The sequence below is a fragment of the Microcaecilia unicolor genome, chromosome 12 (assembly GCF_901765095.1).
Source record: "Microcaecilia unicolor chromosome 12, aMicUni1.1, whole genome shotgun sequence".
NCBI classification, from domain to species: domain Eukaryota; kingdom Metazoa; phylum Chordata; class Amphibia; order Gymnophiona; family Siphonopidae; genus Microcaecilia; species Microcaecilia unicolor.
The window spans coordinates 101,626,220-101,649,382 of NC_044042.1; the positions used below are offsets into that span (position 1 = coordinate 101,626,220).

Below are 23,163 nucleotides of genomic sequence, written 5' to 3' on the forward strand. Positions count from 1 at the left end.
ATTTGGACCATGTGCCTTCTGATTGAGTGACCTTTTGGGTGATTTTGGCTCTTTTGAAATGTTGATGAAATAGGTGCCTTTTTGGACTTTTCACACAGGCATCCTGTTGTAAAATTAGCCCCATTAAGGGGATTTTTTTTTAAGCAGCAGTATTTCAGGTGATCAACTAAATTCTTACATTTTATCTTCAATATAGAAGACATTTTTTAAACCACAAATACAACAATTGATCATGATTTTAACATTGTATATGGATGGGCCTCAGAATCCGACATGGAACTTTGGGTCATCGAGAAGGCACAGAATAGAATCAGATCTTGAGAGTTCGATGCCCTGCCTTTAGATTGTAAGCTCTTTGAGCAGGGACTGTCCTTCTATGTTAAATTGTACAGCGCTGTGTAACCCTAGTAGCGCTTTAAAAATGTTAAGTAGTAGTAGAAGGTTATTTAACACCAAAGGACCATAACTTCTTAAACATCCAATGGTTTCCATGTTGTATTTTTTACCCACCACCGGCTAAGCTTAAGAAGGAAGGGATCCCCAGAAGCTTAGCCGGTGGTGGGAGGCAGGGCTGGTGGTTGGGAGGTGGGGATAGTGCTGGGCAGACTTATACGGTCTGTGCCAGAGCTGGTGGTGGGAGGCAGGGCTGGTGGTTGGGAGGCGGCGATAGTGCTGGGCAGACTTATACGGTCTGTGCCCTGAAAAAGATAGGTACAAATCAAGGTAAGGTATACACAAAAAATGGCACATGTGAGTTTATCTTGTTCGGCAGACTGGATGGACCGTGCAGGTCTTTTTCTGCCGTCATCTACTATGTTACTATCCTGCTTATAATTGAAAGAGAAAAACGCCTATATTGCGACCCAAATCGGGAGATGGGCGTCTTTCTCCCGTGGGCGCCCAAATCGGTATAATCGAAAGCCGATTTTGGGCATTTTCAACTGCAATCCGTCGCGGAAACGGGTAAAGTTGACGGGGGGTGTTGGAGGCGTGGTAAAGGCGGAACTGGGGCATGGTTATCGGCCGAGAGATGGGTGTCTTTAGCTGATAATCGAAAAAAAAAAAAAGCGTTTTTACCGCAATTTGGGGTCACTTTTTTGGACCCTTTTTTTTCACGAACAGGTCCCAAAAATGTGCCCCAACTGACCAGATGACCACTGGAGGGAATCGGGGATGACCTCCCTGGACTACCCCAGTGGTCACTAACCCCCTCCCACCAAAAAGACCCCACTTTAAAAACTTTTTTTCCAGCCTGTATGCCAGTCTCAAATGCCGTACCCACTTCCATGACAGCAGAATGTGTTCTATCCTCTGACAGCCTTTCCCTGGTTCTGATGTGGCTCTCGGGTGAGTGTGACACCTTTTCTGTTATGCGCACTGCAGAGTCACATCAGCAATGCATTGTGGTGGGTGTAGGGTATTGGGCTCCGTGATTCCACTAGCTTGTGGCAAATGCTCACGATGTTGGTAGTTGGTAGGCTCTACTCCCATGGTGCTTTTCCCCCTGCTTACTGGGTCAGAGTGTACCCTATTTTGTTTCTGGTAGTCCATGAGGTAGTGACCATTTTTGTAAGCCAGTTTTAGATCCCTTTCACATGTTAGCCACGTTACAGAACTTAGTTCTTACCTTGAATGTGGCTGAAAGAGGGCATTGTACAGCATTCTGCCAGCTCTAACCTACTGCTCATCTCAGTACTAGGGAGACTCGTTGCCAGTGGGGCACAACCTCTGATCTGCAGTTAACTGTAAGTGTGTTTATTCCAATAAAGGACGTTTTCGGAGAGATTAGTCTTCAGGTGTCAACTGGTGTGCCAATGTTATATAGCAGCAACAAGTCCTAGAGGCCTGCGTGTATGCAGGTCCCTGGAGCACTTTTAGTGGGTACCACAGTGCACTTCAGCCAGGTGGACCCAGGCCCATCCCTCCCTACCTGTAACACTTGTGCTGGTAAATGGGAGGCCTCCAAAACCCACTGTACCCACATGTAGGTGCCCCCTTCACCCCTAAGAGCTATGGTAGTGTTGTACATTTGTGGGTAGTGAGTTTTGGGGGAGTGGGGTTGAGTGCTCAGCACCCGTTGTAAGGGAGCTATGCATGTGGGAGCGTTGTCTGAAGTCCACCGCACTGACCTCTAGGGTGCCCAGTTGGTGTCCTGGCATGTCAGGGGGGCGAGTGTACTATGAATCTTGGCCCCTCCCACGACCAAATGGCTCGGATTAGGACGTTTTTGAGCTGGGCGTTTTTAGTTTCCATTATCGCTAAAAAAAACAAACGCCCAGCTCAAAAACGTCAATTTTTTCAAAAATACGGTCTGTCCCGCCTCTTCACGTACCCGTTTTTGGACATAGATGCCCGTGGAGATAGGCGTTTGCGTTCGATTATGCCCCTCCACGTTACCTAAAATTCATAAAAGTCTGCAGAATCCTCCTGGGCGACAAATATTGTCTTCTAGATGTATTATGTCCTACCCGAAAACCAGCTTGATGAGCATACAAAACATTTTCTCTTTAATGAAACTATTTAACTGTTCCAAAACTACCTGTTCCAACACTTTGGTTGGAAACTTTAGATTAGAATTGGTCTAAAATTTATTTTCTTCCAGAACAGTAGTAGTTTTTAAAACAGGTTGAATATGTGAGTGTTTCCAATTTAATGGTACACAGCCAGAAGATAAACTCTGATTAACCTTCTGTAACAAATATGGCACCAAACCATGTTTTGTGATCTCGATCCATAGGGAACAGCATCCAGGTGACAAGTCTTGGAGCCTTTGCAGATACTAATTTAGAAAGAAAAGACTGTGAACATGGCTTAAAAGAATGACATTGGGATGTTGATATTAATTCATTCTCTGAACTACCTCACAAGTCAAATTGATCACAGCTGTAGATGAAATAAAATAGAACTGCAACTTAAGGGGCCCTTTTACTAAGCTGTGGTGGTCAATAGCACGTGCACCAAAAAAGCACTGCCATGGGATGCACTGAGACGTCCTGCAGTAGTGTTCTGATCAGCATGAGTTAATCCCACGGTAATAGTTCGTATTTGTTAGCATGGGAGGTGTGTCTATAGGTGGAGGGTAAGCGTATTCTGTGCTAATCAGGTACATTGCCATGTGCTGCCCGATTAGCGTAGGAGCCCTTACTGCCTAGTAAACAGGTGGTGGTAAGGGCTCCCGTGGTAATGGCCACATGCTAAATGGGAAATTAGCACGTGGCCATTACAGAAAAATATACAAAATGTGGCCACTTTACCACCGTGCTAAAAAAGCCGCAGCACACGCTAAACCCACGTGCTAAAAATGTTGGCTACTTTTGAGTGCGGCTTAGTAAAGGGGCCCCTAACAATTTTAGATTTAAAAAATTAAGCTAATGAGTCTGCTGAAGTAACTAACCTTCATGGATGAAGACAAATCCCTACTATATGCTGACAGAAAAGTTATAGGGTTAAGAAATATGGAGTTCTGTCTGAAAAATGGGAAGCTATAAGTGGGATCCCTCAAGGATCACCACTTTCTCCACTATTGTTTAATGTGCTTATGAGATTGTTGGATATGTTACTAGATAAATTCCCATTTGTGCATTACATTTATGCAAACAATATCACTATCTTTCTTCTACCTCTTCAACTTGGTCTGAAACGTTATCTCGTATAAAATGATGTCCGTCTATAATAGATTCTTGGGTTACCAACCATCGGTTGAAATTAAATAAAGAAAAAACAATTTTTTTGGTTAGGCTCAGACCGAGACAAAAGATTTTCATCTCAGTTTAAAATTGTCAGAAATGAATTTTAGGAGCTGAATTAGATAACATACTTACAATGCAGCCAAATGTTTCAATGATTTTGATGAAAACTTACTATACTCTAAGGAAACTTTAGAGCTATTAAGAAAATTTTTGAACCTGATACTTTCAGACTGTACAAGCGCTAATGCTAGCCAGATTTGGTTATTGTAATTTAGCACTAGCTGTTTGATCTATGAAATTATTAGAGTGATTGCAAGTAATGCAAAATATGGCAGCTAATCTACAGCCTCATACGTTATGATAAAGTGAAAGAATATTAACTAAAATTGCATTGGCTGCCAATTAAAGAACATATTAAATTTAAAGTATGTATGATGATATTTAATATTTTGTCAGGGATAGCTCTCCTAGTAGCCCACCTTCACAGATCTTGGCCACAAAATCAATTTCTTTTAAGATTTCCCACTACTGCTGGTTTACAATCGATTAGACATTTCTCTGCTTCACTTTCCTATCAGAAGGGCTTCTTCTTGGAACTCATTACTTCTAGTGTTGCAATGTTGTTCACAATATGCTATGTTATTATTTATTGCATTTGTATCCCACATTTTCCCACCTATTTGCGGGCTCAGTGTGGTTTAGAAAGAACCTGAAAACATTTTTGTTTCTGCAAACCAAGTGCTTACTTATAGTCTTGTTTAAAATTGTAATTCCCAGAGACTTGATCTGGTTTTGCTTGGTTTTGTAACCCGTCTCGAACTGATAAGGCATATGGAGGGTGTTGGTGGAGGTGTACATTGTACTTATGAAGGCCTGAACCAAGCAGTTTCAGTGCTGCTAAGTATCTAATATCTAAGAATTAATGTACAGACGATGAGAAGTGGAAATTTCTCTTTTTTCTGTAAATTACAATGATATTAAGCAGGCCAGGTGGAGCAAGTACCCCCACCTCTTTCCCCCATCTTCCTCTGACCAAGTGAAAGACAATCCATTTGCTGTTCACGAGTGTGTTTATTAGCCTTTGAGAGACTTTTAGGGTGCAGATCAAAGGAAGTTCCAGGTGTAGGGGGCAGGGCTGACAGAGGAGAGAGAGATAGAAATCCTGGATAAGAAAATATTATTGCAGAAAGGGGAGAATCTCTCCCTTTGAATATGGCCAGGAAACAGAATTGTGTGAGAAAGGCTGTAAAGATGAATAGAAGAGGTCCAAAACATTTGGACAACAGACCAAATGCATCTTCAAAAGGAAATATAAACAGATGCTGTGTATTTTATTGATACTAGAGATCCTGACTGACTGTAAGGTGCTAACTAAGGGGGTGTGACAACCCCTCCCCCTTGTGCTCCCTTTTTGTCTTGTAAGGGAAAAGAAACCCTATATAATATTTCTCTGCCAGATAGGAGGGCGGGCAGTGTACATCTCTTTTGGCTCCCAAGCCAGGGAGTCTGAAAGAATGTCCTGCTCCCACTTTCCATTTCCATTTCTATATATGTTCTCATTTCTGTCATATTCTAGACTATTTCTATGACTATTTCTTATTTTTTTATCCTAATCTCTGGATAATTAAATAAACCTGTGTTAACCCCAGGAAGCGCTTCCTTGGTCTCTTTTTGTCTTGGTTACAGTCTAAAATAGTGCTACCAGTTGTCTGGTTCTTTTAAGATATCGGTCAAGGGGATTGTATTTGTGTGAGTAGTGCCCAGCCGTGATTAGAGACTCTGGAGGCATGGCCCGAAAAGCACAAACAAGGGCTAAAACATAGTAACATAGTAGATGACGGCAGAAAAAGACCTGCATGGTCCATCCAGTCTGCCCAACAAGATAAACTCATATGTGCTACTTTTTGTGTATACCTTACCTTGATTTGTATCTGTCATTTTCAGGACACAGACCGTATAAGTCTGCCCAGCACTATCCCTGCCTCCCAACCACCGGCTCTGGGACAGCCCGTATAAGTCTGCACAGCAATATCCTTGCCTCCCAACCACCAGCCCCGGGACAGCCCGTATAAGTCTGCACAGCAATATCCTTGCCTCCCAACCACCAGCCCCACCTCCCACCACCGGCTCTGCCACCTAATCTCAGCTAAGCTTCTGAGGATCCATTCCCTCAGAACAGGATTCCTTTATGTTTATCCCACGCATGTTTGAATTCCATTACCGTTTTCCTCTTCACCACCTCCCGTGGAAGAGCATTCCAAGCATCCACCACTCTCTCCGTGAAAAAATACTTCCTGACATTTTTCTTGAGTCTGCCCCCTTCAATCTCGTATCGTGCCCTCTAGTTCTACCGCCTTCCTATCTCCGGAAAAGGTTCATTTGCGGATTAATACCTTTCAGATATTTGAACGTCTGTATCATATCACCCCTGTTTCTCCTTTCCTCCAGAGTATACATGTTCAGGTCAGCAAGTCTCTCCTCATACGTCTTGTAACGCAAATCCTGTACCATTCTCGTAGCTTTTCTTTGCACCGTTTCAATTCTTTTTACATCCTTAGCAAGATACGGCCTCCAGAACTGAACACAATACTCCAGGTGGGGCCTCACCAACGACTTATACAGGGGCATTAAAACCTCTTTTCTTCTTCTGGTCACTCCCTTCTCTATACAGCCTAGCAACCTTCTACTTACGGCCACCGCCTTGTCACACTGTTTCATCGCCTTCAGATCCTCAGATACTATCATCCCAAGATCCCTCTCCCCATCGGTACCTATCAGACTCTCCCCGCCAGGCAGGGCCGTGCCTAGGGTCTCTGGCGCCCCCCTACAGACTATCAGTTGGCGCCCCCCCCTGCAGACTATCAGTTGGCGGTGGCGCCCCCCCCCCCCCCCGTGAAAATGATCGCTCACCACTTGCCACACTGACAGGAATTGTCAGCAATATTCTTAGAAACAAACTGCTATACATTGCAAAATAAGATAGCAGATGTAAATTCTCAAAGTGGACATATTCCAAACACTAAAATGAAAATAAAATGATTTTTTTCTACCTTTGTTGTCTGGTGACTTTCTTTTTCTGATCATGCTGGCCCAGTATCTGACTCTGCTGCTATCTGTCCTCTTAACTCTGTTTCCAGGGCTTCCTTTCCATTTATTTCTTTCCTTTTCTCCTTTCTTCTTCATTTCTGGTCCTCAGCTTCTGCCTATTTTCTTCATCCATGTGCAGTTTTTCTCCTCTCTTCCTTTTCCCTCATTGCATCTCCTTCATCTCTCTTCCCTTCCCTCTATGTCCAGCAATTTCTCCTCTCTCCCTGAGCCCTGCCCTCCCATCCATGCCCATCCATGCTCCTCTGTCCCCTACCCCCTCCATTCATCCCTATCCAGCAATTCCCCTCTCTCCCTGCCCTGCAATCCATATTCATCCATGCCCATCTGTCCCCTGCCCCCTCCATTCATCCCTATCCAGCAATTCCCCTCTCTCCCTGAGCCCTGCCCTGCAATCCATATCCATCCATGCCCATCTGTCCCCTCCATTCATCCCTATCCAGCAATTCCCCTCTCTCCCTGAGCCCTGCCCTCCCAATCCATGCCCATCCATGCTCCTCTGTCCCCTGCCCCCTCCATTCATCCCTATCCAGCAATTCCCCTCTCTCCCTGAGCCCTGCCCTCCCAATCCATGCCCATCCATGCTCCTCTGTCACCTGCCCCCTCCATTCATCCCTATCCAGCAATTCCCCTCTCTCCCTGAGCCCTGCCCTCCCAATCCATGCCCATCCATGCTTCTCTGTCCCCTGCCCCCTCCATTCATCCCTTTCCAGCAATTCCCCTCTCTCCCTGAGCCCTGCCCTCCCATCCATGCTCCTCTGTGCCCTCCATTCATCCCTAATTCCCTATCCAGCAATTCCCCTCTCTCCCTGAGCCCTGCCCCTCCCATCCATGCTCCTCTGTCACCCTCCATTAATCCCTATCCAGCAATTCCCCTCTCTCCCTTCCATGACCCCCCCCACCTCGCATCCATGCTCCTCTCTCCTCCCGCTCCCATCATGTCCCAGTTGGCCTGGCCCGCCCTCTTCTCCCCTCCCCCTTCGCATCCATGCTCGTCTCTCCCCTGCCCTCCCGCTCCCATTGTTCAACTACTGCCCGCCCTCTTCTCTCCCACCAACATCCCTTTTCTTGTTTTTTCTTTTTAAATTTACCTCCGTGGCGGTCCAGCAGCACAGCGTCAGTGAAGGAGGCGGTGCTCGCCTCCCGACGTCTCTAGCCTTCCCTTCGCTGTGTTCCGCCTTCTAATGACGTCATTTCCTTGAAGTCAGAAGAAGGCAGAACACAGCGAAGGGAAGGCAAGAGACGTCGGAAGCGCCGCCTCCTTCACTGACGCTGCGCTGCTGGACCGCCACGGAGGTAAATTTAAAAAGAAAAATAAAAGAAAAGGGATGTTGGGGGGGGAGAAGAGGGCGGGCAGTAGTTTAACAATGGGAGCGGGAGGGCGAGCGAGGTGAGCATGGTGCGGCGGCACCCCCCTGCCATGCTTACCTCGCTTACCGTGTTGGCACGGCCCTGCCGCCAGGGCCGGTCAAACTCAGTAAGCGGGGTAAGCGCCGCAGGGGGGGCGCCTGCCTTCAAGGGTACCGCTGCGGCGCCATACTGCGCCACCCTTGGTGCTTTAAATCTTTAATTTACCTCCGTTCCAGCAGCCGCATCATTTGAAAGCCCTGCCCCATCTCTAGCCTTCCCTCCCTTCGTGAGTTCATTCCGCAGTCCCGCCTTCTGACGTCATTTCCTCGAGGGCGGGACTGCAGAACAAACTCACGGAGGGAAGGCTAGAGACGGGGCAAGGCTTTCAAATGACGCGGCTGCTGGAACTGAGGTAAATTAAAGATTTAAAGCACCAAGGGCGGTGGGGGATGGGGCGAAGGAGAATCAGTGGACAGGGGCAGGGTGGGAGAAGAGAGAAAGGAGATGCTGGGGGGGGGGGGGCGCGGGCGCGAACTCATAGTCTGCAGGGGGGCACCAGAGACCCTAGGACCGGCCCTGCTCCCCGCCTAACACATACGTCTCCCGTGGATTTCTACTCCCTAAGTGCATCACTTTGCATTTCTTCGCATTGAAAAGATGTGTTAATAACATAAATAAATAGTGGGTTTTGAAAAGTTGTCTCGTAGCTAGCTTAACCTGGGTGGAATAACTTCTGAGTAATGAGAAGGTACATTATTTCCTTCAAAGATGCTCTTAAGGACCCTTTTACCCAGGAGTAGTTCTGGTGTTTGCCACACTTGGGGAAACAAAACGGGAGCTGGCCAGACTTCTACGGTCTCTGCCCTGATCGTGACTGAATAGATAGGGATGGGCTGGAGAGTAAATTTTAAGGGGCTTCGACGTTAGCTTCAGAACTTATTACCAGAACAGTACTGGGCAGACCTCTACGGTCTGTGCCCTGAGAAAAGACAAGGACAAATCAAACTCGGGTATACATATAAAGTAACAAATATCATGTAAAAAGAGTTTATCTTGTTGGGCAGACTGGATGGACCGTATAGGACTTTATCTGTCGTCATTTACCATATGTTATTTCTGTTGCTCTAAAATTTTTATTATTTTAGTGCTGGGTGCTACCTGTTTATTGCCGATATAGTGCAGAAGCTAAATAACAGGCAGTAAGGGCTCTGCCAGGATATGGCTGCACAGCAAGTGCTTAACTTACCACATAACCATTTCCTTTTAAAGAAAGAAACTACTTTTACCTGCTGCGGCAAATCCACGCACTGATGCCACAGCAGAGCCTCTTTTACCACAGCTTGGAAAAAGGCCCCCTTCCGAAACCTAATACAGTCTCTGGTACTGAGCCACCTGGACTACTGCAACTCACTCTTACGCTGGCTGTAAAGAACAGACCATCAAGAAACTCCAGATGGCCCAGAACACTGCAGCCAGACTCATATTCGGAAAAACAAAATATGTCAGTGCAAAACCCCTAAGAAAGAACCTACACTGGCTCCCACTGAAAGAACGTACCACGTTCAAGATATGCACGTTTGTTCACAAAATCATTCATGGAGACGCCCCGACCTACATGTTACATCTCATGGACCTTCCACTCAGTGGCGTAGGAAGGGGGTGGGGTGGTCCGCCCCGGCTGCACGCCGCTGGGGGGGGGGGGGGGGTGTCGGCTCCGCTGGTTCCCTGCTCCCTCTGCCCCGGAACAGGTTACTTCCTGTGCCGGGGCAGAGAGAGCAGGGAACCAACGGAGCCGACGCAGCTCCCAGCGATGTGCACTCGGGGGCGGATCGGCCCTCTTGTCCGCCCCTCGCTTCCTAATTCATGTAAGAATGCGCTCCGGAGGGGGGAGGGGGCACCGTGCTGCACCCCGGGGGGGGGGGGGGTGCACGCGCATCGGCGACCCGCCCTGGGTGTCAGCCGCCCTCGCTACGGCACTGCTTCCACCCAGAAACGCTAAACGATCCTCCCACACCTTTCTCAACCTACACTTCCCCAGCTGTAAAGGGGTCAAATACAAACTAACACATACGTCCACCTTCTCCTACATGAGCATGAAGATGTGGAATGCACTACCAATTCACTTAAGAACGATCAGTGAACTAAATAACTTCCGTAAAGCTTTGAAAACCTATCTCTTTAACAAAGCCTACCATGAGAACCCATAATAACTAGAACACAACCCCTTACACTCCTTTATTCAGAAGGCCTCACTGTATAGCTGCATATCCTGATCATCTTGTCTTCTTTCATCCCTCTATAACACCAATTGTATCTCTTCTCTGTTACGGTGACGCCATAACAGATCTTTGTAAGCCACACAGAGCCTTCAAATAGGTGGGAAAATGTGGGATACAATAAATAATAATAATAATAATAAATGCCTAATTTGTGTCGAAGAATAAAAAAGAGGTGAGAGTTGCTCAGAGCCAACCTTTGAAAGATTATACAATCTAATATTTTTATTTCTTTTGGTCACAACAAGTGAAGTAAATAAAAATTTCATAAGACGACAGGTCAGTCCAGGAAAGAGTAATAGCAACAATTTAAACACGAATAGAAATTAGAAGGGTTAGTCAACACAAAAGCCAACGTATGCCCACTTATGAGTGGGAAAGCAAACCCGTTGTTGTAAACCTAGATCATAAATAAACAAATTGAAATACTTAATTGGTGCAGAATCTGGCCATTTACAGCATAATAAGTAGTAGGAGTAGTTTTTTTTTTTCCTTTTCTTTGTTGGTGGTGCCGGTGTTTATTTTTAACAGGATAACGATCAGATGCCAAAACCTAACAGTACAAAAAAAAAACCACTATGAAAATTTTCTCATCTTACCGATGCTCTTTTAAACAGCGCAAGCGCCTCACACAATTAATAACCCCTACCCGCCTCAACTGAGCCTGGCAGCAGTAGAGGCACCGGTTACCAAGGCGACGGCCGACGGCACGTCGCAGATTAGTGACGTTGCCTTGGAGGCGGTGCCGCGAGCGCGGTACTATTTGAAGCAAGGCTGGTGGTGAACTTAAGTTAGGCTGACTCAGGTGGCGGGAGCAAAAAAGAAAGAGGAAGCTATTTGTAGCGGTTACTAGACTCACTGGAGCCTAGACGCGAGAGAGGCAGATCTTTGAGTCCCAGTACCAGAGAAGAGTGAAACGGGTACCACAGGATAAACCCGGGAATTCTGTCGGGTCTGAAGTCCAGGCTGTGTTACTTATGAGCAAGTCGAAGGAGACGGCGGGTGAGCGAGAGACGACCGGTTGTAGATAGACAGTACTACAGTTCTCCTATTCAGTTAGCCCTGAGTGACTGGCAGAGGAGCTCACTTGGTTGTACACACTGACCTTTAGCCATATTTCATTGACTTCCCTCTTGTCCATTTCAATAACTGACTATGAACTCTTCCTCCAGAAACGTGTCCCTTTTTTAAGCCCAGATGCGCTAACTGCTGTTATCACATTCTACCGAGTTCCACAGCTTAGCTATTCTTTGAGTGAAAAAATATTTCCTCCTATTTGTTTTACAAAGTATTTCCATGTAATTTCATTGAGTGGCCCCTGGTCTTTGTACTTTTTGAAAGAGTAAAAAATCGATTCACTTTTACCCATTCTACACCACTCAGATTTTGTAGACCTCAGTCCTAACCCCCTTCCTTCAACAGTCTCTTTTCCAAGCTGAAGGGCCCTAACCTCTTTAGCCTTTCCTCATATGGGAGGAGTTCCATCCCCTTTAGCATTTTGGTCACTCTTTAAACCTTTTCTAATTCTGCTGTGGGGCTCATTTTCAAAGCACTTACAAAGTTTTATAGGTTACTAGTAACCTATGGAACTTTTGAGTTTTAGTGCTTTGAAAATATGCATCATGACCAGAATTGAACGCAGTACTCAAGGTGAGGTCGTACCATGGAGCAATGCAGAGGTATTCTAATATTCTTGGTCTTATTTTGCACCCCTTTATTAATAATTCCAAGCACCCCATTTGCTTTTTTTGGCCCCTGCGGCACACTGGATAGAAGATTTCAGCATATTGTCTACAACAACATCTATATCTTTTTCTTGAGTGTTGACTCCTAAGGTAGACCCCAGCATCAGGTAAATATGATTTGGCTTATTCTTCTCAATGTGCATCACTTTGCATTTGTACACATTATATTTCATCTACCATTTGGATGCCCAGTCTTCCAGTTTCCTAAGGTTGTCTTGCAGTTGTTGTTGTTTTTACAATCTGCCAAATTTAGGCTCTTAGCTAGAAAACTAAAATCCAGAACCTCTAAGGTAGCATTTTCCAAAGTGCGTCCCGTTCCAAGCGCAGGGCCCAAAAGACAGGCAGAGCTCTGGAGTTTCAGTGCATTTCAGTGCATGGATGAGGTGATGATGCAGGGAGGAGTGTTATAGATTTGTGAGGAACTGAGCAACATTCTGGGGAAGGGGGATCTTATTCCAGAATGATGGGCTCCACATTAAGCAGGGTGGGACCAGTCTGCTGGTATCGGCATTTAAAAAGGAGATAGAGCAGCTTTTAAACTAGAACCTGGGAGAAGGCCAACAGTCGTTCAAAAGCGCATGGTTCAGAACAAGGTATCTTTCAAAGATATCACCAAAACAGGGAAGATAGGGTTGCAGTAGAGACCATAGTAGGGCAGGCGTCTTTAAAGAACCTCATGGTTCTGTTCTTGGTCCCCTCCTCTTTTCTATCTACACTTCTTCCCTTGGTTCATTAATCTCATCCCATGGCTTTTCCTACCATCTCTATGCTGATGACTCCCAAATCTACCTTTCTACCCCTGATATCTCACCTTGCATCCAAACCAAAGTTTCAGCGTGCTTGTCTGACATTGCTGTCTGGATGTCTCAACGCCACCTGAAATTAAATATGACCAAAACCGAGCTAATTTTTCCCCCCAAACCCACCTCCCCGCTCCCCCCGTTTTCTGTTTCTGTTGATGGCTCTCTCATTCTCCCTGTCTCCTCAGCTCGAAACCTTGGGCTCATCTTTGACTCTTCTCTCTCCTTCTCTGCTCATATCCAGCAGATTGCCAAGACCTGTCGTTTCTTTCTTTACAACATCCGTAAAATCCGCCCCTTTCTTTCCGAGCACTCTACCAAAACCCTCATCCACACCCTTGTCACCTCTCGTTTAGACTACTGCAATCTGCTTTTTGCTGGTCTCCCACTTAGTCACCTCTCCTCTCTCCAGCCAGTTCAAAACTCTGCTGCCCGTCTCGTCTTCCGCCAGGGTCGCTTTACTCATACTACCCCTCTCCTCAAGACCCTTCACTGGCTCCCTATCCATTTTCGCATCCTGTTCAAACTTCTTCTACTAACCTATAAATGTACTCACTCTGCTGCTCCCCAGTATCTCTCCACACTCGTCCTTCCCTACACCCCTTCCCGTGCACTCCGCTCCATGGATAAATCCTTCTTATCTGTTCCCTTCGCCAATACTGCCAACTCCAGACTTCGCGCCTTCTGTCTCGCTGCACCCTACACCTGGAATAAACTTCCTGAGCCCCTACGTCTTGCCCCATCCTTGGCCACCTTTAAATCTAGACTGAAAGCCCACCTCTTTAACATTGCTTTTGACTCGTAACCACTTGTAACCACTCGCCTCCACCTACCCTCCTCTCTTCCTTCCCGTCCACATTAATTGATTTGATTTGCTTTGCTTACTTTATTTCTTTTTTGTCTATTAGATTGTAAGCTCTTTGAGCAGGGACTGTCTTTCTTCTATGTTTGTGCAGCGCTGCGTATGCCTTGTAGCGCTATAGAAATGCTAAATAGTAGTAGTAGTAGTAGTAAAAAAAAGACAAAAGATTGCAAATTCCATATCATCATGCTGATCAATCCATAGACTGGTGGGTTGTGTCCATCTACCAGCAGGTGGAGATAGAGAGCAATCCTTTTGCCTCCCTATATGTGGTCATGTGCTGCCGGAAACTCCTCAGTATGTTCTCTATCTCAGCAGGTGGTGGTCACACACAGCAGCAGCTCTGGCTAGGTCTCCAAGCCTAATTTTTAGGTTTTGTTGAGTACCTGGGGTTGAGGGCTCTTCTTGAGCAAGTGCACACCTGGTGGTGCCAGGTCCCTCCTTTTCTCCCCCCTCCCGCTGGCTCCGTTAAAAAAAAAAAAAAAATTTTTGACGTCCTTAAGGGCGTTCATTTCAACGTTTATTTAAACATTTATTGCAGCTACTCACTGGGACACCAATTTGTTACAGCTCGGAGCGAGAAGCAGGTAATTTTTACCTTTTTATAGCGGGCAGGGGGTTCCCCGATCGATCTCCACGTGGCCTATGGCGTCGGAGGGCGAGGGCGCGAAGAATCGCTCCCCGGACCGCGTGTGCGCTTCTAGCGGGGATGCGGGGGTCTTAAAGTCTGATTCGCCCTTGTTGGGTGTCAGTTTGGAGGCTGGTCAGTGTCCCGGTTCTTCCTTGGGTGCGGCGGTTTTTCCCGCCATAAACGCCCATCCCCCGCTGCTCGCCTCCGCCATCTTGGCCGGCCATTCTGCTCGGACGGCTTCTTCTTGGGCCGCCCTTGAGCTGGGAGACGTTAATGCCATGGCCGCCCTTGATTTGGGCGACGGCAGAAAAGCGGCTAAAGTTAAGCGCCGTTCTTCCCGCGCGGCTCCTTCGTGGAGTGTCGCGCCGGACGCCATCTTGGATGTGCAGCATGTTTCTCCCCCGCTCTTGCGAGCGCCGGTTGAGGGTGCGTCTAGGGCTGTGGCCCAGGCTGCTGAAGTGCAAAGTCTGGAGGGTTTCTCCCCCGAGTTTATTTTGCTGCTGCATCAGGCCTTCCTTATGCAAAACGCTGCCCCTGCTCCCTTGTCCGATAAAGGGGTTGAGGCCCCCGGAAGTAAACGCCCTCGAGTGGATTCCCAGGCCTTAGAGGACTCTGTCTCCTCTGATGTAGATGAGGGCAGCGTGTCCGAGTTCTCCCAACGGTCCTTTGGGGATTCCTTGGAGGAGACGGATTCCCGCTCGGATGGAGCGGATGACCCCTCTGCAGCGCGGATCTTTCGCTCAGAGGATTTGCCCAACCTGTTAGTGCAGGCCATGAGCATTTTGAAGATTTCCTCTCCAGAGGATGTCTCTCCCTCAGCCCCTGTTGGCTCCGCCATTATGCTGGGGATGAAGCGCCCGCCTAGAACCTTCCACATGCATGATGCCATGCACACCTTAATTTCGGCTCAATGGGATGTCCCGGAAGCGAGCCTCAAAGTGGCTAGGGCTATGTCCCGCCTCTATCCTTTGCCTGAAAGTGAACGGGAGGCCTTTCTTTGGCCTACCGTGGATTCTTTAATCACTGCGGTGACTAAGAAAACGGCGTTGCCAGTGGAAGGTGGCACGGCCCTAAAGGACGCCCAAGACAGAAGATTGGAGGCGGCCTTAAGGTCGTCCTTCGAGGCGGCTGCCTTAAGTTTGCAGGCCTCAGTTTGCAGCTCCTATGTGGCCAGGGCGTGCCTGACGATTGTGCAGCGGGCTTCCCCCTCGGATCCTTCCTTGAGGGCTGATTGGCCGGCCCTGGAATCGGGTTTGGCTTATTTGGCAGACTTACTGTATGATGTCTTGAGAGCCTCAGCTAAAGGTATGGCTCAGACAGTCTCTGCGCGGCGGTGGCTTTGACTGAAGCATTGGTCTGCGGACCACGCCTCTAAGTCCCGCCTGGCTAAGTTGCCTTTTAAAGGCAAGCTGCTCTTTAGGGTCCAGCTGGACAAAATTGTGACTGATCTCGGCACGTCTAAGGGCAAGAGGTTACCAGAGGTCAGGGCTCGGGCCAGTGCTCGCCCCGGTAACTCCAGAGGACGGTTTCAGGAAGCCCGTCGGTACCGCCCGGGCAAGTCGGGCGCCTCTGCCCCCTCTTCCTTCAAGAGGAACTTCTCCCCCAAGCAGCATTCCTTTCGCAGAGACCGCTGTCCCGGAGGTGCGCCCTCCGGTCCTCCCCCAGGGTCTCGTACCCAATGACGGGGTCCTGGTCCATGGCCCAGTGCAGATTGGAGGACGCCTGTCCTCGTTTCTGGGTGAGTGGACCAGGGTAACTTCAGACGCTTGGGTGCTGGAAGTCATCAGAGACGGCTACAAGGTAGAGTTCTGCCGACCCTTAAGAGACGGGTTTGTACTCTCTCCCTGCAAGTCTCCGGTCAAAGCTGTAGCAGTGCAGCAGACCTTGGACAATCTGATCCGCCTGGGTGCGGTCGTTCCGGTGCCAGAAAATCAGCTTGGCAAGGGACGTTACTCCATTTACTTTGTGGTACCAAAGAAAGGAGGTTCGGTATGGCCTATCCTCGACCTCAAAGGGGTCAATCGGGCCTTGAAAGTTCGGCACTTTCGCATGGAGACTCTCCGCTCTGTTATAGCGGCAGTGAAGGCAGGGGAGTTCCTGGCATCCTTGGACATCAAGGAAGCGTACTTGCATATTCCCATCTGGCCTCCTCATCAACGCTTTCTGTGTTTTGCAGTCCTGGGCCGACACTTCCAGTTCAGAGCCCTCCCGTTCGGGTTGGCTACTGCTCTGCGGACCTTCTCCAAAGTAATGGTGGTCATCGCGGCCTTCCTGCGAAAGGAAGGAGTACAAGTCCATCCTTATCTGGACGACTGGTTGATCCGAGCCCCCTCTTATGCAGAGTGCGGCAAAGCTGTGGACTGGGTGATTGCTCTTTTGAGCTCCCTGGGAGAAAAGCCAGCTGCGCCCGACTCAGTCCCTGGAGTATCTGGGAGTTCGATTCGACACCCAAGTGGGCAGAGTGTTCCTGCCGGACAATCGGATTGTCAAGCTTCAGGCTCAGGTGGACCAGTTCCTAGTAGCCTCTCCGCTTCGGGCTTGGGACTATGTGCAGCTGTTGGGCTCTATGACGGCCACGATGGAAGTAGTGCCCTGGGCCAGGGCTCATATGAGACCACTACAACACTCTCTGCTGCAGCGCTGGACTCCGGTGTCGGAGGATTATGCTGTGCGCCTTCCCTTGGACCCAGCAGTGCGCAAGGCGCTGAGCTGGTGGCTGAAGACAGACAAGTTGTCTGCAGGGATGCCTCTTGTGACCCCGGAGTGGATTGTCGTCACGACGGACGCCTCGTTGACGGGCTTGGGAGCCCACTGTTTGGGAAGGTCAGCGCAGGGGCTCTGGTCTCCTGCAGAGGCAAAGTGGTCTATCAACCTCCTGGAACTCAGAGCCATTCGGTTGGCGCTATTGCAGTTCCTCCCGATACTGGCGTTGAAGCCAGTACGGGTCCTGTCGGACAATGCCACGGCTGTGGCCTATGTCAACCGCCAGGGAGGTACCAAGAGCGCCCCTCTAGCCAAGGAGGCCATGAATCTATGCCAGTGGGCGGAAGCGAGCCTGGAGCAGTTATCAGCGGCCCACATTGCCGGAGTCATGAATGTCAAGGCGGACTTTCTCAGTCACCATACCTTGGATCCCGGAGAGTGGCAGTTATCGGCTCAGGCGTTCTTGGACATCACGAAGCGCTGGGGCCAGCCGAGCCTAGATCTGATGGCGTCATCGGCCAATTGCCAAGTGCCGCGCTTTTTCAGCAGAGGACGGGACCCTCGATCCCTGGGAGTAAATGCTCTTCTCCAACAGTGGCCGACACAGGAGCTTCTCTATGTGTTCCCGCCCTGGCCCATGTTGGGCAGGGTGCTAGACCGGGTGGCAAAGCATCCGGGCCGGATAATCCTGGTGGGTCCGGACTGGCCCAGACGTCCCTGGTATGCGGACTTGATCAGGCTCTCAGTGGACGACCCTCTGCAACTGCCAGTGGAGCAGGGCCTGTTGCATCAGGGTCCCGTGGTGATGGAGGATCCCTCCCCCTTTGGTCTTACGGCCTGGCTATTGAGCGGCAGCGTCTGAAGAAGAAGGGCTTCTCAGACAAGGTCATCGCCACTATGCTGAGAGCGAGGAAGCGCTCTACTTCTACTGCTTACGCCAGGGTTTGGCGTACCTTTGCAGCGTGGTGTGAAGCAGGCTCACTTTCTCCCTTCACTGCTCCAATTTCTTCAGTGTTGGCGTTCCTGCAAGAAGGTCTGGAGAAAGGCCTGTCGCTCAGTTCCCTTAAAGTCCAGGTAGCGGCTCTGGCTTGCTTCAGGGGCCGCCTGAAGGGTGCTTCTCTGGCTTCGCAGCCAGATGTGGTGCGTTTTCTCAAGGGAGTTAATCACCTGCGCCCTCCTCTGCACTCGGTGGTGCCTGCGTGGAATCTCAACCTGGTGCTAAGAGCCTTGCAGAAGCCGCCTTTTGAACCCTTGTCGAGGGCGTTGAAAGCAGTCTTTTTGGTGGCTATCACTTCAGCCAGAAGAGTTTCCGAGCTCCAGGCACTCTCATGTCGAGAGCCTTTTCTGCAGTTCACTGAGGCAGGAGTGACTATTCGCACAGTGCCTTCCTTCCTGCCCAAGATTGTTTCTCGCTTCCATGTGAATCAGCAGCTCTGTCTCCCTTCCTTTCGTAGGGAGGACTACCCAGAGGAATACTCTGCTCTCAAATATCTGGATGTGAGACGAGTCATCATCAGATACTTGGAAGTGACCAATGATTTCCGGAAGTCGGATCATCTGTTTGTCCTGTTTGCAGGTCCTCGTAAGGGTCTGCAGGCTGCTAAGCCTACAGTGGCAAGATGGGTCAAGGAAGCCATTGCAGCGGCTTATGTGGCCGCGGGGAAGGTGCCGCCTATCCAGCTGAAGGCTCACTCCACTAGAGCTCAGGCGGCCTCGATGGCAGAGGCCGGGTCCGTTTCCTTGGAAGAGATATGCAAGGCGGCAACTTGGGCATCGGCCCATACCTTCTCCAGGCATTACCGCTTGACTGTGGCTGCTCGGGCGGAGGCCCGGTTTGGAGCTTCAGTGTTGCGGTCAGGGATTTCAATGTCCCGCCCTGGGTGAGTACTGCTTCGGTACATCCCACCAGTCTATGGATTGATCAGCATGATGATATGGAAGGTAAAATTATGTATCATACCTGATAATTTTCTTTCCATTAATCATAGCTGATCAATCCATAGCCCCTCCCAGATATCTGTACTGTTTATAGTCTGGTTGCATTTCAGGTTCATGTTTAGTCTTCAGTTCCTGTTCAGGAGGACTTCGTGTTCAAGTTTTGTCAATTGGATTCTTCAAGAGTTGAGACGAATTTGTGTTACAGTGAGCTGCTGCATTCCACTCCCCTCCGTTTTACGGGGCTGGATTGAGACATAAATTCTGCCGGCGCTCCCTCCCGCTTCGTGCGGCTGTAGGGCAGCTTTGTACCCGTCCCGCTTCGGCGGTGTTAGGGTCAGTCAGCTCCTCCCGCGGTTGCGGTTGCAGGATAAGCCAGATCCCCCCCGCATCAGCGGGGTGGTGTCCCTCCCCCGCTCCGTGGGGATGAGCTGGACGGATTCCCCTCCCTCACTTGTGTGGGGATGAGCTGGGTTAATTCCCCTCCCCCGTTTCGGCGGTGTTGAGCTGGGCAGAGTGTCCCTTTGTGGGTGTAATTCTCTAAGTGCTGAGTCCTGCGGATGGAGCTTGGATATCGACATACTGAGGAGTTTCCGGCAGCACATGACCACATATAGGGAGGCAAAAGGATTGCTCTCTATCTCCACCTGCTGGTAGATGGACACAACCCACCAGTCTATGGATTGATCAGCTATGATTAATGGAAAGAAAATTATCAGGTATGATACATAATTTTACCTTAATACTGCCAACTGTTAAGCAAGATGTAAATAGGAGCAACAAATAGTTTGAAATGTCTATATTCAAATGCCAGAAGCCTAAGAAATAAGATGGGAGAGTTAGAATATATTGCATGAAATGAAAAATTTTAGATATAATAGGCATCTCTGAGACCTGGTGGAAGGAGGCTAGCCAGTGGGGCACTGTCATACCAGGGTACAAAGTATATCGTAGTGACAGGATGGATCGAATTAGTGGAGGGGGTAGCATTGTATGTTAAGAAGGGCCTTCAATCAAATAGATTCAACTTACATCTTGGAATCCCTATGCATTGAAATTCCACGTGTAAACGGGAAAAGGATAGTGATAGGAGTGTACTACTGTCCACCTGGCCAGGATGAACAGACAGATGTAGAAATGTTATCAGAAGTTAGGGAGGCCAACAAACTGGGGAACACAATAATAATGGGTGATTTCAATTACCCCGATCTTGACTGGGTCAGTGTAACATCAGGGCATGCTAGGGAGGTAAAATTCCTTGACGAAATCAAGGAATGCTTTATGGAGCAGCTGGTACAGGAGCCAACAAGAGGAGGAAAAATTCTAGACCTAGTCTTTTGTGGAGTGCATGATCTGGTGCAGAAGGTAATGGTGCTAGGGCCGCTTGATAACAGTGATCATAAAATGATCAGATTTGATATATGCTTTGGGGTAAGTATACACAGAGAAGTGGCCTAGTGGTTAGTGTGGTAGACTTTGGTCCTGGGGAACTGGGTTCGATTCCCACTGCAGGCACAGGCAGCTCCTTGTGACTCTGGGCAAGTCACTTAACCCTCCATTGCCCCTGGTACAAATAAGTACCTGTATATAATATGTAAGCCGCATTGAACCTGCTATGAGTGGGAAAGCCGCGGGGTACAAATGTAACAAAAAAAAAAACACGTTAGCATTTAACTTTCAAAAAGAAGACTATGATAAAATGAGGAGAACGTTAAATAAAAAAACTTAGGAGCAGCTGCGAAGGTCAAAAATTTATATCAGGCATGGTTGCTGTTCAAAAATACCATCTTGGTATCCTGGAAGCACAGACCATGTATTAAAAGAAGGAGGAAGGAAGACCAAACGACAGCAGGCATGATTAAAAGGTGAGGTGAAGAAAGATATTAGGGCTAAAAGAAAATCCTTCAGAAAATGGAAGAAGGATTTATTTTTTATTTGTTGCATTTGTATCCCACATTATCCCACCTTTTTGCAGGCTCAATGTGGCTGACAATACATCATGAATAGTGAGAATATATGAGAAAGTATACATTTAGTATAACAGAAGGATTTTGGGTAACATGAATGGTAGAACATGATAGTATATTAGCAAGCAATCATAGTAAGAAATATTTAAGGATTGTATAAGAATTATATAGAAAATGTGCATTTAGTAATAGTGAAAAAACATGATAGTGGTTTGGCAGTCAGATATTGTAAGGGCAGTTCTGGGTATGTGTACAAGAGTTCATAATTGTTGATCCTTGTTGTATGCCTTGTTGATCCAACTGTAAAATAATAAGAAACAGCATAAGGAATGGCAAGTCAAATGCAAAGCGCTGATAAGGAAGGAACTTTGAAAAAAAATATTGCGTAGGAGGCAAAAACACATTAAAAGCAAGAAGCCGGCAAAAGAATCAGTTGGATGGCTAGAAGGTAAAAGGGGCACTCAGGGAAGACAAAGCCATAGCAGAGAGATTAAATGAATTATTTGCTTCGGTCTTCACCGAGGAAGATTTGTGAGAGATACTGGTGACAGAAATGGTATTCAGAGCTGACGAGTCAGAGAAACTGAATGAAATCTCTATACACCTGGAGGACGTAATGGTGCAGTTTAACAAATTGAAGAGCAAATCTCCTGGACCGGATGGTATTCATCACCGAGTACTGATAGAATTGAAAAATGAACTTGCAGAACTATTGTAATTTGTCTTTAAAATCAAGCATGGTACCGGAAGGTTGCAGGATGGCCAATGTTAACGCCAATTTTTAAAAAAGGTTCCAGAGGAAATTATAGACCTGATGTTGGTGCTGGGCAAAATGATAGAGACTATTATAAAGAACAAAATTACAGAGCATATTCAAAAGCATGGATTGAGACAAAGCTAACATGGATTTAGCAGTGGCGTACCAAGGGGGGGGGGGCGGTGGGGGCGGTCCGCCCCGGGTGTCAGCGGGTGGGGGATGCTCCGCGAGAGCCGACAGCTTTTTTTTTTTTTTTAAAATCCGTGCACTGTGCAGCGATCGCCGATGCAGGCAGCGCCTCGCGTCTGCCCTGCATGAACTGAAAAGAGGAAATCGCTTTGCTGACGTGGGGCCTTCCCTCGCTTGTTGTCCCGCCCTCGAGGAAATAGGAAGTTACCTCAAAAGAGGGCGGGACAACAAGCGAGGGAAGGCCCGACGTCAGCAAAGCGATTTCCTCTTTTCAGTTCATGCAGAGCAGACGCGAGGCGCTGCCTGCATCGCTGCACGGATTAAAAAAAAAAAGCAGGGTGGTGGCTTTAGGGGGGGCTCAGAGGGAAGAAGGGGATTGGGGAGGTGGTCATAGGGGAGAAGGGATTGGGGAGGGTGCTCAGAGGGGAGAAGGGGATTGGAGAGGGTGGGGGTGCTCAGAGGGGAGAAGGGGATTGGGGAGAAGGGGATTGGAGAGGGTGGGGGTGCTCATACCGTAGGGGAGAAGGGGATTGGGGAGGGTGCTCATAGGGGAGAAGGGGATTGGAGAGGGTGGGGTGCTCATACCGTAGGGGAGAAGGGGATTGGGTAGGGTGCTCATAGGGGAGAAGGGGATTGGAGAGGGTGGGGGTGCTCATAGGGGAGAAGGGGATGGGGAGGGTGCTCAGAGGGGAGAAGGGGATTGGAGAGGGTGGGGGTGCTCATAGGGGAGAAGGGGATTGGGGAGCTCAGAGGGGAGAAGGGGATTGGGGAGGGTGAGGGTGCTCAGAGGGAAGATGGGGATTGGGGAGGGTGGGGGTGGTCATAGGGGAGAAGGGGATTGGGGAGGGGAGTGCTCAGATGGGAGAAGGGGTCTGGGGGTCTGACAAGGGGGCAGGAGGGAAAATGGGTCCATGCCTGGGGCAGGTGGGAGAATGGGTCTGGGGCTGAAAAGGGGGGATGCAAGGCATGTGGTGGATGAAGGGGGCTGGAACTGGGGGCTGAAAAGGAGGGTATTTGGGATAAGGGGGCTAGTACTGGAACTGGGGGCTGAAACGGGGCAGGGGCTGAAACTGGGGGCTTTAAAGGGGACAGGGAGAACTGGCTGGGGCTGAAGCTCGGGACTGATGGGAGAAAAGGGCTGGGGACTGGTGGGA

The 23,163-nt window shown here is 48.6% G+C and overlaps 1 protein-coding gene across 2 annotated transcripts in view; it reads left to right on the forward strand.

The window, feature by feature from the left end:
* Positions 1-11,226: 11,226 nt before the first annotated feature.
* PSMC3IP (PSMC3 interacting protein) overlaps positions 11,227-23,163 on the forward strand; it is a 140,485-nt gene continuing 128,548 nt past the window's right edge. For both annotated transcript variants that reach the window (XM_030221922.1, XM_030221923.1), the window contains exon 1: positions 11,227-11,422. In XM_030221922.1, coding sequence (XP_030077782.1) covers positions 11,398-11,422 — 25 coding nt within the window. In that variant the 5' untranslated portion in view covers positions 11,227-11,397. The remainder of the gene's footprint in view (positions 11,423-23,163) is intronic.